This window comes from Centropristis striata, chromosome 23 (genome assembly GCF_030273125.1).
Source record: "Centropristis striata isolate RG_2023a ecotype Rhode Island chromosome 23, C.striata_1.0, whole genome shotgun sequence".
NCBI lineage: Eukaryota > Metazoa > Chordata > Actinopteri > Perciformes > Serranidae > Centropristis > Centropristis striata.
In genome coordinates, this window is record NC_081539.1 from 22,276,319 (window position 1) to 22,288,610 (window position 12,292).

Genomic DNA, 12,292 nt, shown 5'->3' on the forward strand with positions numbered 1-12,292 from the left:
CTGATTGGTGAGAGAGCCAGACAGCCAGAGATTAAATCTAATACAATAATCATAAAATGTGTGAGGTCCCTAGTCCCTATTTTATTCATTAACTGATACTGTAGAACCGTGCAAAAACTATTGGGGGAAAATATAATTAATATATAAATGTTATAGGTGATGTTTCAATTTATTAATTTGCAGTTTCACTATTTTATTTTTATTTATTTTATTTTACGGCTGACGGATCATTCACTGATGCAATGTAACGACAGACTCGCATGCTGTTTTTTATTGGTTAACTTTACAGTCAGTCAAACGATGGTGGGCGGGAGTTGAGACTTTTACCCAATCAGATCACAAGCACACGCCACTGCCCCTCCGACAGTCAGAAACATGGCGTTGCGGGAGCTATCATCGCTGGAGAAATATTTAGGATTGAAAAAGCCGAACAAGTACAGTACACAGGGGGATAAAAAGGTGACATGGCCGTATATCTTTGTGGTGTCCACTGTTGCCTTTAAACAGCTATTTTATTGTATAGGAAGCTTGTACGCTGTTGTAATTAGCACCCAGTGGCTAGCTAGGTAATGCTAAGAAGCTAGTCATGTGGGTTGGAAATATAGGATTGTTCGTGGCATATCTACCTCATGTTATCAGTTGATAGTCAGTGATCTTTATCATCGTTTAGGCTGATACTCCTCATAATGCAGGCAGCAACGTTTAACGCCAGATGTCATTTTAACAACTCAGCACAATGGAAATAGCTCCTTGCTGTGCGCATGCCCGTCCATTTGACTCAAGTGAAGGGAGGAGTGGGCTGTCTCGGACTGACTGTCTATAAATTTGCTTTATGGAGTAGCACTGTAAAATTTAATTAATCTTCAGTATTGATGACTGAAAAGAAGAGGGGGGAAAGTTGGAAAACCATAACTCAAACAGTATTTTCAAGTCGGTTATTCTGAGAGTTGACACATTACATATTTTTGAAAACAAATATTCCCAAATTGAGTACTCTGATCTGCTTAATAACCTATGTAATTAGCATTGATTAATTAATCTATTTTATTTAGTGAAATCAATTTGCATATTAGACACTCCCCTGGAGCCAAACCGTTTCATTCATCAATGTGTAAAGTTTTGGGTGCATTTTGCAGTCTTTGGAGCTAAGGCAACATGTTCTTTAAGGTGTAGGGCATTACAGGCACAGCTGACGTGTTGAAACAATGGCTATATATATGTCTGAACACGAGTGAAATAAAGTATAATTTACTTTTTTCTCTTTCTTCTTCTCACTGCACTCTTCCTGCCTCACGTCTCCGTGCAGGTACCTGTGTTACAGAATAATAATGGTCCTCCACTGGTTGGGCTGGTGACCATCGCCAGTCACCTGGTGAAAGAAGCCAAGCGCCCACAGCTGCTGGGAGACTCTGCAGAGAGCAGAGCCGTGGTGCAGCAGTGGCTGGAGTACAGAGTCACCAAGCTAGACGGCTGCACAAAGGAGGACATCAAAACAATCCTAAAGGTAGGGAAGCTGATTTGCATCTGTAGATTCAATTGCTTATCCCAGATTTTAATGGTTGATTTCAAGCCTTATAGGAATAATTCTGGATTTGTGGAAAAAAATAGAAATTAAAACTAATTTCCTACCTTTGAGAGGCGCCAAAGCATCTCAGTTTCTCTCTCTGTCCACCAGCTAGGCCACTGTGCGTGTGTCTGTCTTGTTAAAGCCCAAGCGACAGGAATACAGACTGATGTATGGCCCTTCAGTGACATGGCCCCACACAACTGAGAAAAGTGCTTTAATGTGCCTGACGCCAGTCAGCGTGAAATGGATCGGCAGCCACTGGTCTACTGGACGCTAGGCGCCTCTTGGCACTGTCATGTCAGCATGAAGCGTCTGTGTGTTTGTTTGTGTGTGCGTGCTTCTCAGCATGACACACTGTTGTGGCATGGCTGAGGAGTCATGCTGTGCGGCAGCATGTTATCTGGACAGGCCTCTTAAATATTTTAATGGTGCCACTTACAAGGAAGTCGCCCTGAGCAGCTCAGTTCTGGTGCCCGGTGGCCCCCTGTCCTATCCTGCTGCTTTGCTCTGTCCTTAACACTCTTCTCTCACACACACTAGTCATCTCCCATTAAATTATCCAGAGATAAAAACTGTCAACTGCAGCACTTCTTAAACTTTCTCACCCCAGGATGCAAATAAAAAAACAAATAGTTTTTCTAACTTGTTTCTGAAGTGAACATCTTGTCACTCAGGTTATGGGATAATAAAGACACAAGGCCTAATTGGCCCTGAACATAAAGTTAGCTGAGTATTAGGGGAATGTCTGTCACTCCACGTTAAACCAATTAGGCTAGTACAGGGGGACTTCCTGCTGCTGCAGAAGTTGACTATTTTTATTGGTTTTATAAGGCAAATGGTCTAGCATACAGCCAATTAAACCTAGGTCATTTCCCAGTTTGTCTTTCGTCAACAGAGACCACCAACACCTTGAACTCCATGTACCGCATTACAGGCGTTGTGTTTTCTGTGCTATGATTGCTCTGTTTTTGACAGAAATCTATGCACTCGGGCTGTCCTAAATACCAATTTTTTATAGCCTCCGGAGCCACAGTAGTAAACAATAGTGAGTATTTGAAGCTTCGGCCAGGGGCTGGGCCTCTATTGATTGCCTTTTGCCTTGATATCTTACATTTAGCAAAATCCATAGCCCACATTTACAAATACATACCAGCCCAGCAAACAAGGTTCAGCCCTACTATGCAGCACTAATGTGAAATATTGTACACAATTAATGTGATATATATATATTCCAGCTTTACAGTTTTGAGAGTTCTGTAATGGATGCGTGAAGGCCCAGGGCCAGTCAGAAGTTAGGCTGGGACAGTGAACTCACTAAGGTCACTATAACTGGATCAGATATGTAAAGTATGTAGAAAATGGTCTCTGGGGTATCCTGACAACTGTCAACAGTTAGCTGTAGAATAATATATTAGAAAGAATTGGGCCCAAAGACATAAAATGAGTTGTAAGCATAGAATTGCAAATAAATCTTGAGTGGTATTCTTAGTACTTTATTAGTTCCATTTCTGTCTAATGTGAAAATGAACAGCTGTACTTTTCCAGCCTGTACATGACCTGCCCAAAGGGCAAATAACTGTTTTTCATATTGTTTTGAATTTCTAGAAGTGTTTGCCCCTAAATGTTGTCAGACAATGGTTGCAAACTTTGCCAGTTTTATCCAAATGTACCAATGATGGAGTGCACAGTTTAAGCGGGGGCAGGTAGAGAAGAGCCCAGGTCTGGAGCTCCATGTGCTGGGTGGGGGTGGCAGGAGAGCTGCCTCTCGTCTGATGCTCGACTGGGCTTCAGCTCCATGGCTGTAGGCTAAGAAAAGCAAGGATCTGATTGTGGAATGGGAGGAAGTCTGCAGTCTTCATGCCTTGTTTGGCATCACCCACTCTTGCCGCACAATAACTCTATTTGCCCCCAAGATGCTCTGTGTGCATGGAGTGTTCCCTTCACACAATGTACAAGTGCTAAAGATGGTCCCTTCCCCTGGGACCAGCACTTCCATGCACGACTTTGCACACACAGACATGGACTGAGAAACACACATTGTGATGCCCAAGTTTAGGACAGGTTCATTAGATTTGCAAGCGAGAGTTTTACTCATTTGGTAGCGAAGTAAACAAATAGCCTGTTTTGTACAGCATCTGTGCTAAGTCGCCAGTCATGGGGAGAGATGCTATACCCCCTCAGGTTACACATTATTCCTACCCACATAGCACAGCACACACACGCAAGCTCTGATCCAGACTCGTACCTCACGCACCCACAGATATATAGGTTAACGAACCTGCTGTCATACCCCCTTTAGGTCTGTGATGTCCACCAAGAGAGGGACATTTAGTTTTTTAAAAATTACTTTACCGAGCTGCATGTTCAATTAACTTTCTCTTTTAGTTTCACTTTGTTTTTCAGTGAAGCACAAAAAGTGTTTAGTGTTTAGCGAAATGCAGAGAAGTCATGAAGACCAATAACAACAGCACCTCTCCTAAAGGAGGCTTCATTAGCGATTCATGTAAATGTAATTTTCTTCCCTAATGTATTCATCTGTCATGTCAAGAGAAGCGTGTTTACATGGAAATATGTACCATGATGCATAAATTAATATTCTCATTTGCATAGCTGGTGATGTTGTGAAAATTATCCTTGCAGGACCTCAACATCTACCTGCAAGACAAGGTCTACATGGCTGGCTACCAGTTCACCTTAGCTGATGCTTTCATGTACTTTGGAATCCATCCGCTCATAGTAAGTAACTTTTTATCTCACTCCTGCACCTTTTAGATGTCAGATTTACTACTGCAACTGTTTGTGTAGCTACCGTAACGGTTTACCAACCCAAAGGGTTGGTGTTTGACAACCTGTGAATGAGACTCAACAGTCAGCTACATTTCTCCACAATCAAGTACTGCACCTTTTTTAAAAAAAAAAAAAACTAAACTGAAGTCTATTTTTCTCATCTACATGATTTTTGGACAAATTAGAAAACTGTTGTTCATTTAAGTGCAGTCTTAGGTCATATTTAAAGGTATTTCTATGCATTAAATTGACTAAATGCAACTATTTTGTTGAGTTGTGTACTTGCATTATCAAAAATTGTTCAAACCCAGAGAAATTTGAATCAAGAAATGGTTTGGGTCATTTGGTTGCTTTTGTCTGTCAGTGGTGTTATGTCCCCTTGTGCATTCGTCAGCGGTGAGGTCGTCTGCCAAACATAGTCATAAATTGACTTTTGGTTATTTTTAAGTATATATTTTATGCCAACATGCGGAAAAGCATCAGGGAGACACAGATTTTTAAGGTGAAACTGTTTTATACGATGTTTTTACCAGCAATCACTAGGTCTGTTGGTTTTAGGGAGGAGGAGGCCTCTGGAAGTAATTTGGCTCCTGGTTACAACCTCCTGAATGCTTGGATCTTAAGTAATCAGACAAACAATCTGAGCATATAGCAGCCCCTCCACTGATGAGCCGAACAGCATCAGAGAAACAGTTATTTTTGAGGTGTAACTGCTTTATTCAGTGTTTTTACCAGTTTAATCACCAGATCTATTTGCTTTGGAGAGGAGGAGACCTTCGCGGATAATTCTGCTCTCAGTAAAAACCTACTCAACAAACACTGAAAGAATCTGAACCAGGAGAAGCTGCCTGAAGCATTTTGTAATTGTAATGACTGAAACTAAAACATAAAGACACTAAACATTTGAGATAAACTTAGACATAATGTTTTCCCTAGTTTCCCAAAAGTTGTGTGGGATTGCACATTCAGGGGCGATGTGATTGACTTGTTGTGTCTCAGTACTGTTCTCACCAACATTTTTCAAAGGACTTCATCCATCCGTCCTTTTCCCTCCCTATCAACGCTCACTTCAGTCAAACCACAACTTTAATAAGCAATTTGTCACAGTGCATAACACACAATTAGACCAGTCATATGGCCAAAGGGCACCAAGAACAAGTTGGCAATGAACACACGGGTTATAAACACATTCTCACTCCTCTTCAGAGAAATAAAGTGATGTGGCACAAAGTGATGTCTTTAGCCTCAGACCAGGGACAAGTAAGTTTGTTATGCCTTGCAGTGTTAAAAGAAAGTGCGTTCAGAATTGGGGAAGACGGAATGAGACGGAGGGAGGGAGGGATCACATGCTGAGAGATGTCAGTGGTTGTGGCGGAGATGGAAGGTTGCCCCACGCCACCAGGCAGAAGAGCGTCACTTTGGTTAGCAATCAGTGTGGTTTTTAACCTCCGGGACTAGGGGTCAGCTAGCCCAACCCTTAACCACAGCCTGTCCTGATGTTCAATTCATGGAAAACAACATGACACAAACATTAAACCTGACTGATGCTAGAATGGTTTTAGGCTGGATTTTTGTCTTTGTGGCGAATTTCCACATTCCACTTAATGAGATAATGAAAAGGCACGAGTCTAATAAGATTTTTTTCCAAGGACGTCCTCATGTATTCTGGTATTAGGCTTTGTTGTTGTAGTTTGCCACCTGCATCGTGAAATTACAGGGAAATATGTCTGTCTGACACTAACTTGTCAAGCAGTAGTAGTTTCTCCTTTGATAAGCTTTGCCTTACAGGAAAGTTATACATTTCTACAAAATTAGTGGTTTCCAATCTTTTCAGCTTGTGACGTTAAAAAAGGAAACATTGTTAACTAATCAACAGTTTATGGTTTCTGTGAGGACATACGTTGTGATAAGTTAATGTTTATTAGTTGCAAACTGTTTAGTTCACCAAAAACACGAGCATGTTCTACCTGTTAACGCAAAACAATGGTGAAAGCACTGTACAGAAAATTGATTTGTGGCTGATGGTTTTCTTTCTGTAATCACATGAACCTCTCGTCTCTCACCCAGGTGGACTTGGCCATCCAGGAGAAGGAGCAGTACGTGAACGTGACACGATGGTTCGACCACATTCAGCACTACCCCGGCATCCGACACCACCTCCCTCCAGTAGTTGTGCTCAGGAACAGAATTTACACCAGCAAACACCACTGAGACCTGACCCCACCTGACCCAGCCTGATTTAGAACAAGCTCATCTGTCTTTTGTACCAGACCTGCTCCTGAAATCCAAGAGTGCTTCGCATCATCATCACAATTCGAGGACGTTTAGTCACTTCTGTCCAAGATCATCTTTTATTTCTGTTTTTCGTATAAAGATTCCTGCCTTTATGTTTTGTCCCGGTTATATACCTGAACTCTGCCTGTTTTTTCTATTTAAATGTATGTTTACCAAGGACAAAAGAGCCTAACACTTTAAGTGTCAGTGTATGAGGTACTGAAACTTCATTAAGGGATTGCTCACTAATAAAATTAAGTTCAGTTCAGATTCTTTTAAATATGTCTGTTTTTAATAATCATGTTGCTCAGTGCCATTGGATGTTGACTTTAACAAGGGCTTGGGAGTGAAAGCAAGAAATCATCTTAACCTCTCAATGATTTAATCTTGTTACACTATAAGGGGTTTGGTTTCTTAACCTTTTTATTCAGTCACTAGGGGGCAAAAATGTGAGACGGTTATGTTGGTCTTTTATGTTTTCTGTTGGTATTTTTTTTGCAAATTTTGAAAGCCTGTTATCAAAAGGAAGGCTATCCAGGTTGTGGTGAAGTGCTGCTAGTTTGTTGAAAAAGGTGTTTCTATTTATAAATGGTGGGTAAATGATGATTTTTGTTGTTTAATGTGAGTTATGAATGTGCCATTACAAGTATTAAGAGAAGACGTCAGCGATGTTTCTTAACTGGCTGTTCATTATTTCCTGAGGAAAAGCTGCTTCCTTTATGCCATGTCAGTGCATTTTAAGCAACAGTTTGTCCAAATGAATGTGGTTGCTGGTTCGACATCATAACCCCGTAATGACCACAGTCACTGCTGAGTCCACACTCTTCTGCCCTGATGAGTATAGTCGTCTCTCTCCGCTCACATCCCTATCAGAACTGTGGAATTTGTTTGTTTTTTTCTGAGAATCTTTGTGTTTCACATGCAACTCTCAGCCATTTCACTGGACAGTTCAGTGTATGTGTGTGTTCCTGATTACATCCGCTCTCTGTCCCACTTCCTCACCACCAGTCGTGTGGGCAGCAGTGAGCAGTTGAGCGTCAGCCCCAGAGTCAGAGATCAGAGTGAGGCTCCAATCAGTCCCACTACCACCACTGTTGATGCTGCAGGCCAGAGAGGAGGGCAGCGGGCTCACCAGCTGCCACACAGATCCAGCCAGCCAAGGCCAGAACCCAGGCCCCTGGGCGACAGTCAGCCACTGTGTGTCATTTCAACCCTCGCGCTCCCACGGGGCTACTGGAGAGAGAAGGACGAAGGGAGGCAGTGAGAGAGCGAGGGAGGGAGGGAGGGAGGCCGCAGAGAGGAAAAAGAGCACCCACAGGCCGAGGGATCTTTTTGTGACGTGAACAATGATCCGTGCCTCCGCAAGCCTTACTGCTGCTGGCTGGATGTTTGCTATTAGCACCATTAACAGGCTGTGTCGTGGCTGTGGCAGCAAAGCTTGTAAAATAACAATATAAAGGTAATAAGTAGACAAATAACAGTAGGAAAATCAATCTTATTGAGCTGATTTCTGTTGTTTTGCTGCATAAAAAGAAACATCTACACAGCTTTGAAACTGACTAGTCTGGGTAATTCTTATAAAACTATGCTTTTGTGTTTGCATTGATGTCTCATTTCTGTTTGAGCCATGTTTTTCTTCCTCCATCCAACCACCCTTCACATATCCTGTTATCTAATGTCACAAAATTTACCTTGTGTCAATAAATCAAAGGGACATGCAGCTCATGACCCCTGACTCCTCTGCATATTTCTTTTCAATGTGTACTTTTCTCCAAGAATTCGTTTTTTTCGTAAATTAGCCGGAAAACAAGAGTTCAAGGGAGTTCTGTTAAGACAGCTTGCTGTGTGCTTGTGGCAAGTTTTGTAAAGATGTGAAGGATAAAAACAGCTTGCGGTCATTTGAGCAAGCCTTGTGACTAGTTGGGGCACTTGATGGTGTGGTCTACCATTAAAGAAGCCCTTGTCCTCTTGGTTGTGTTAGCATTTGGTTGGAATGTTGTTCTGAATGTGCAGCATCAGACTGAGGTGTGATCAATCAAGCTCGGCCCAAAGAAGTTGTTCTAAATTCACTTTTTGTGTTTGTGATGATAGCATGGTTACAGTCCACACAAGGTTAAAAATACCTTTAGTGTTGTGGGTATTACGGAAAACCTCAAAATACTTATACATTAAAAAAAAGTCCTGATTGTACCATGTCAAAATTCTGTTAATTCTAACATTGTTAATTAAGTACAGCGTAATACAAAAAATAAAACACTGAAGTTTTGAATGACTTTCACATAAATTTGTTCAATTCGTTGGCAATTATTTTGAATATTTTTTATTAAATCAGAAATACTTTTGTTATTTTGTGTCATGCATCGATCAGAATTTACAGAAAAGGATTGAAAATAAATTGATAAAATAGAAGGAAACCCATAAAAGTGATGGCAAATGTAAATGCACAAAATGTAACTGATTTAAGAAGTATATTTTGTGTTCCTTTTTATTATTAAATGTTTACACTGTCAAAATTGTGCTTAATTAGTGATGAATTCATTAAATCAGCTTCTGATTCATCCCTTGACTTTTTGACTTTCCAGGAATATTTCAATAGTTCTCAGCATCTAATGTGAATTCTTAGATGATTTAATCCTGAACTAAAAGGTTGAGAGTCATTTTCTTCAAAGTGCTCGAAATTATTATCTACTTGAAAATATGCAAAGATGATTAGTCAGTCCTTTATATAACTATTCTTTTTCTTGTTTGGGTCTGTGCTGACTGTTGGCAGAATCTCTAAATGCCAGTGTGGTACGGTCTCACAGTCAGGTTCCTCCCTGATCAAACCTGAGTGCACTCAAAGCCAGACGCAGTGATGAGGCCACAGCAGGTAACCAGGACAGAGGCTCCAATTAGAGACGACCTTCCCACCAACTTCTGAAGGCGAGAGGACCAGCACTCTGCAGGGGTGGCCCTGGATCGACACACTCAAGACCCACCCACTTTGCCAACTGTGCCCCTGCCCTCTGGCAGCCTGATTGACCTTTGACCTCCTCTCACTGCCTGGTGAGGGAGAGGTCAACAGTCAATAAGGTAGGATTATAATCAGTGTGTGCTGATGACTTCATCTCTCACTGTGGAGCTTTGACAGGGAGTGAGCAAGAAAGGGCAGAGGTGGAAAAAGCTGTGAAAACTTTAAGAACATTACACTTTTACAAGCAAACCATGCAGTTTTTATTATCAACTTCTACAATACAGAATTCAGAAAGACCCACTAAATCTGGAGTAATGTAAAGATATTAGAGTTCTAAAGGACACTAAACACTTTAATTTGATTGTGACTAAAAAGTTCAGCGTGATTATAATAATATACAGAAATTAATTTACTGCAGTGGCCAATTTAATAAAAATTCACACAAGAAGAAGCAACAGAAACTCACAATTTAACAACAGAAACGAGTACAGGCCCAGGAATAAGCACAATCGTTATATTAGAGAGTTCAGAAAAAATACATGACTTAATGGGCGAGATATTACATAACTACCAAAGAGGTAATGAATCTATGTGGCCCTAGAAATTGGTAACATACAGTCTGCACATTGCAGCCAAGATTTTATCAAACAAGTCTCCCACACTTTTGTATCAACTTGAAAGATCGCTGAAATTGCAACACAGTATTTAACTTCAGCCAAGGACCCTGTTGTATGTCATCATCATCTTTCAAATAAAGGCTTAAAATGCCATAAAATAACTTTTAAAGAGCTCTTGGGCTGAAGGTTCTAGCCTCTAGTAACACTACACAATGTAAAGTGATTTTTTAAACAAGGAGAATCATTTGTCCACAGTGAGCCAGAAGCTGCAGGATCCATCTCAACCACTGGTATCACTTTATGAGGGAAACACGACAGCTTTCACTCGTGTTATCTCCTTCACTAACCATATGACATAGATAATCCCCGCTCCACTGATGCAACCATAAACAACCATTCCGCCGCCACCACCCTTCATTATTCCTTATTAATAACATCAGGGAGATGTGACATCTACTAAGAACAGGACGTCTCTCGCTGTCTGATTCAGTGGAACAATCAACACCGTGTGGTGGTGAGGGGAGCGTTAGCATGTTGTAAGCCCTTTTGACAGGACTTATCGGCCGCATTATCACCGTCTTACACATTGTGACAATTGTACCATGTGCCTATAAACATGGCATCTGATTGTCTATTACAATTACACGAGTGTATGAGCTAGGATGCAGATATGACAGACACAAGGAGGGAAGGGAGGGCATGTGTTTTTCACAACATGTTCTTATAGTGAAGCTATTCTTGTACGTAGACGTGAAGGAAATGTGTCTTTATCTTTTAAGGAGTACAAATGTACACGGTTGCTCTTAAAGTTGGAATAAAATATATATTTTTTAATCTATTTCCAATAAATGATTGTGACAATGTGATCATTTTTTATTTATATTCTAAAAACTTTATTAATCATCTCTTCCAAACATATTACAATGAAAATGAAACCACAATTAACAGAGGATTGTGTCTAAAACATATATTTTTTAAACTTTATAGGCAACTGTGTATATGCTCCTGCATGCAGCAATGGAAAAAAACAAGCACAATTATTCATATTTGCTATCCTGAGTGCAGAATACCTTCTATTGGTTTTATTCATCATTTCTATCAGTTGTGATAACATTGTACTCACCAAGTTAGATGCTAAAACCTAGGAAAGCAGTAACAAAAGAGGTCCAATGTGGCAAGAAACACAGACAGTCAGACAGTTAAACAGGTCAGCCATTGGTTTGTGGATGACTGTCTTCAGGACTCAAATTTGGAATTTGGTGGTCGCCATATTTTGATCATTTCGACCTGAGGACTCTATGCATGTTTACCTTTACCAGCAACCTCCTGGCTAAAACAGTCAGTTTTCGTAATTGGAGGTAAACCAAAAAACATTCAGGGCTATCGAAATGTTCACAGTGCTTTGGAAATACATTGCTATGCCTCTATCCCCATTGAAAAGCTGCTCTGGTGGAGGCAAAGCATCCACAAGTTAGCCACGCCCTAAAGCACACTCTGCTTTATTGTGATTTTTTCTCTAAATTGGAACCACAATTTACAAAATGAACATCATGCTGTCATAAAGAAAACATGAAACTAGTGATTGAGACCATAAACTCATTATGAAAATGTTTACTGAGGTAATGAATCAAGTGAGAAGTAGGGTCATTTTTTCATAGACTTCTATACAATCTGACTTCATTTTGCTGCCAGTGGAGTAGCCCCTTGCTGGCCGTTAGAAATAATACAGATTTCAGGTTCTTCTGCATCAGCTTCCCTTTTCAGAACCAGAGGCAGTTCCAAGTCTTTTATATAGTCTATGAACTACACATAGTGGCTGCAGCAGCTACAAAGATACCATGTGGGGAGCCCAGATTGGGCTGCTGTTGCTTTCTCCAGCAGGTTTTGGTGTGAAAAAGATTGTTAAGAGAGAAAAGCACATAAAAAGACTCCATTATTTTGTTCTTTTAATAACACACTAGCTTGGATTGAAAGAATCCTTGTAAATATGGCATCACTTCAGTAATGACACAAATGTGGCTCTTCCCACAAAGTAAATAAAACAATATAAACACAGTTATTGCTAAGAAAATAAAACTTTCTTTTCATGAGAGG

The 12,292-nt window shown here is 40.6% G+C and overlaps 1 protein-coding gene across 1 annotated transcript; it reads left to right on the forward strand.

Annotated features, from left to right (window-relative positions):
- Positions 1–355: 355 nt before the first annotated feature.
- On the forward strand, positions 356–6,908 carry eef1e1 (eukaryotic translation elongation factor 1 epsilon 1). The gene is made up of 4 exons (XM_059327268.1): positions 356–459; positions 1,307–1,504; positions 4,208–4,303; positions 6,422–6,908. The coding sequence occupies exons 1-4, from the start codon at positions 376–378 to the stop codon at positions 6,563–6,565; spliced, it is 522 nt and encodes a 173-aa protein (XP_059183251.1). The 5' UTR covers positions 356–375; the 3' UTR covers positions 6,566–6,908.
- Positions 6,909–12,292: the final 5,384 nt, after the last annotated feature.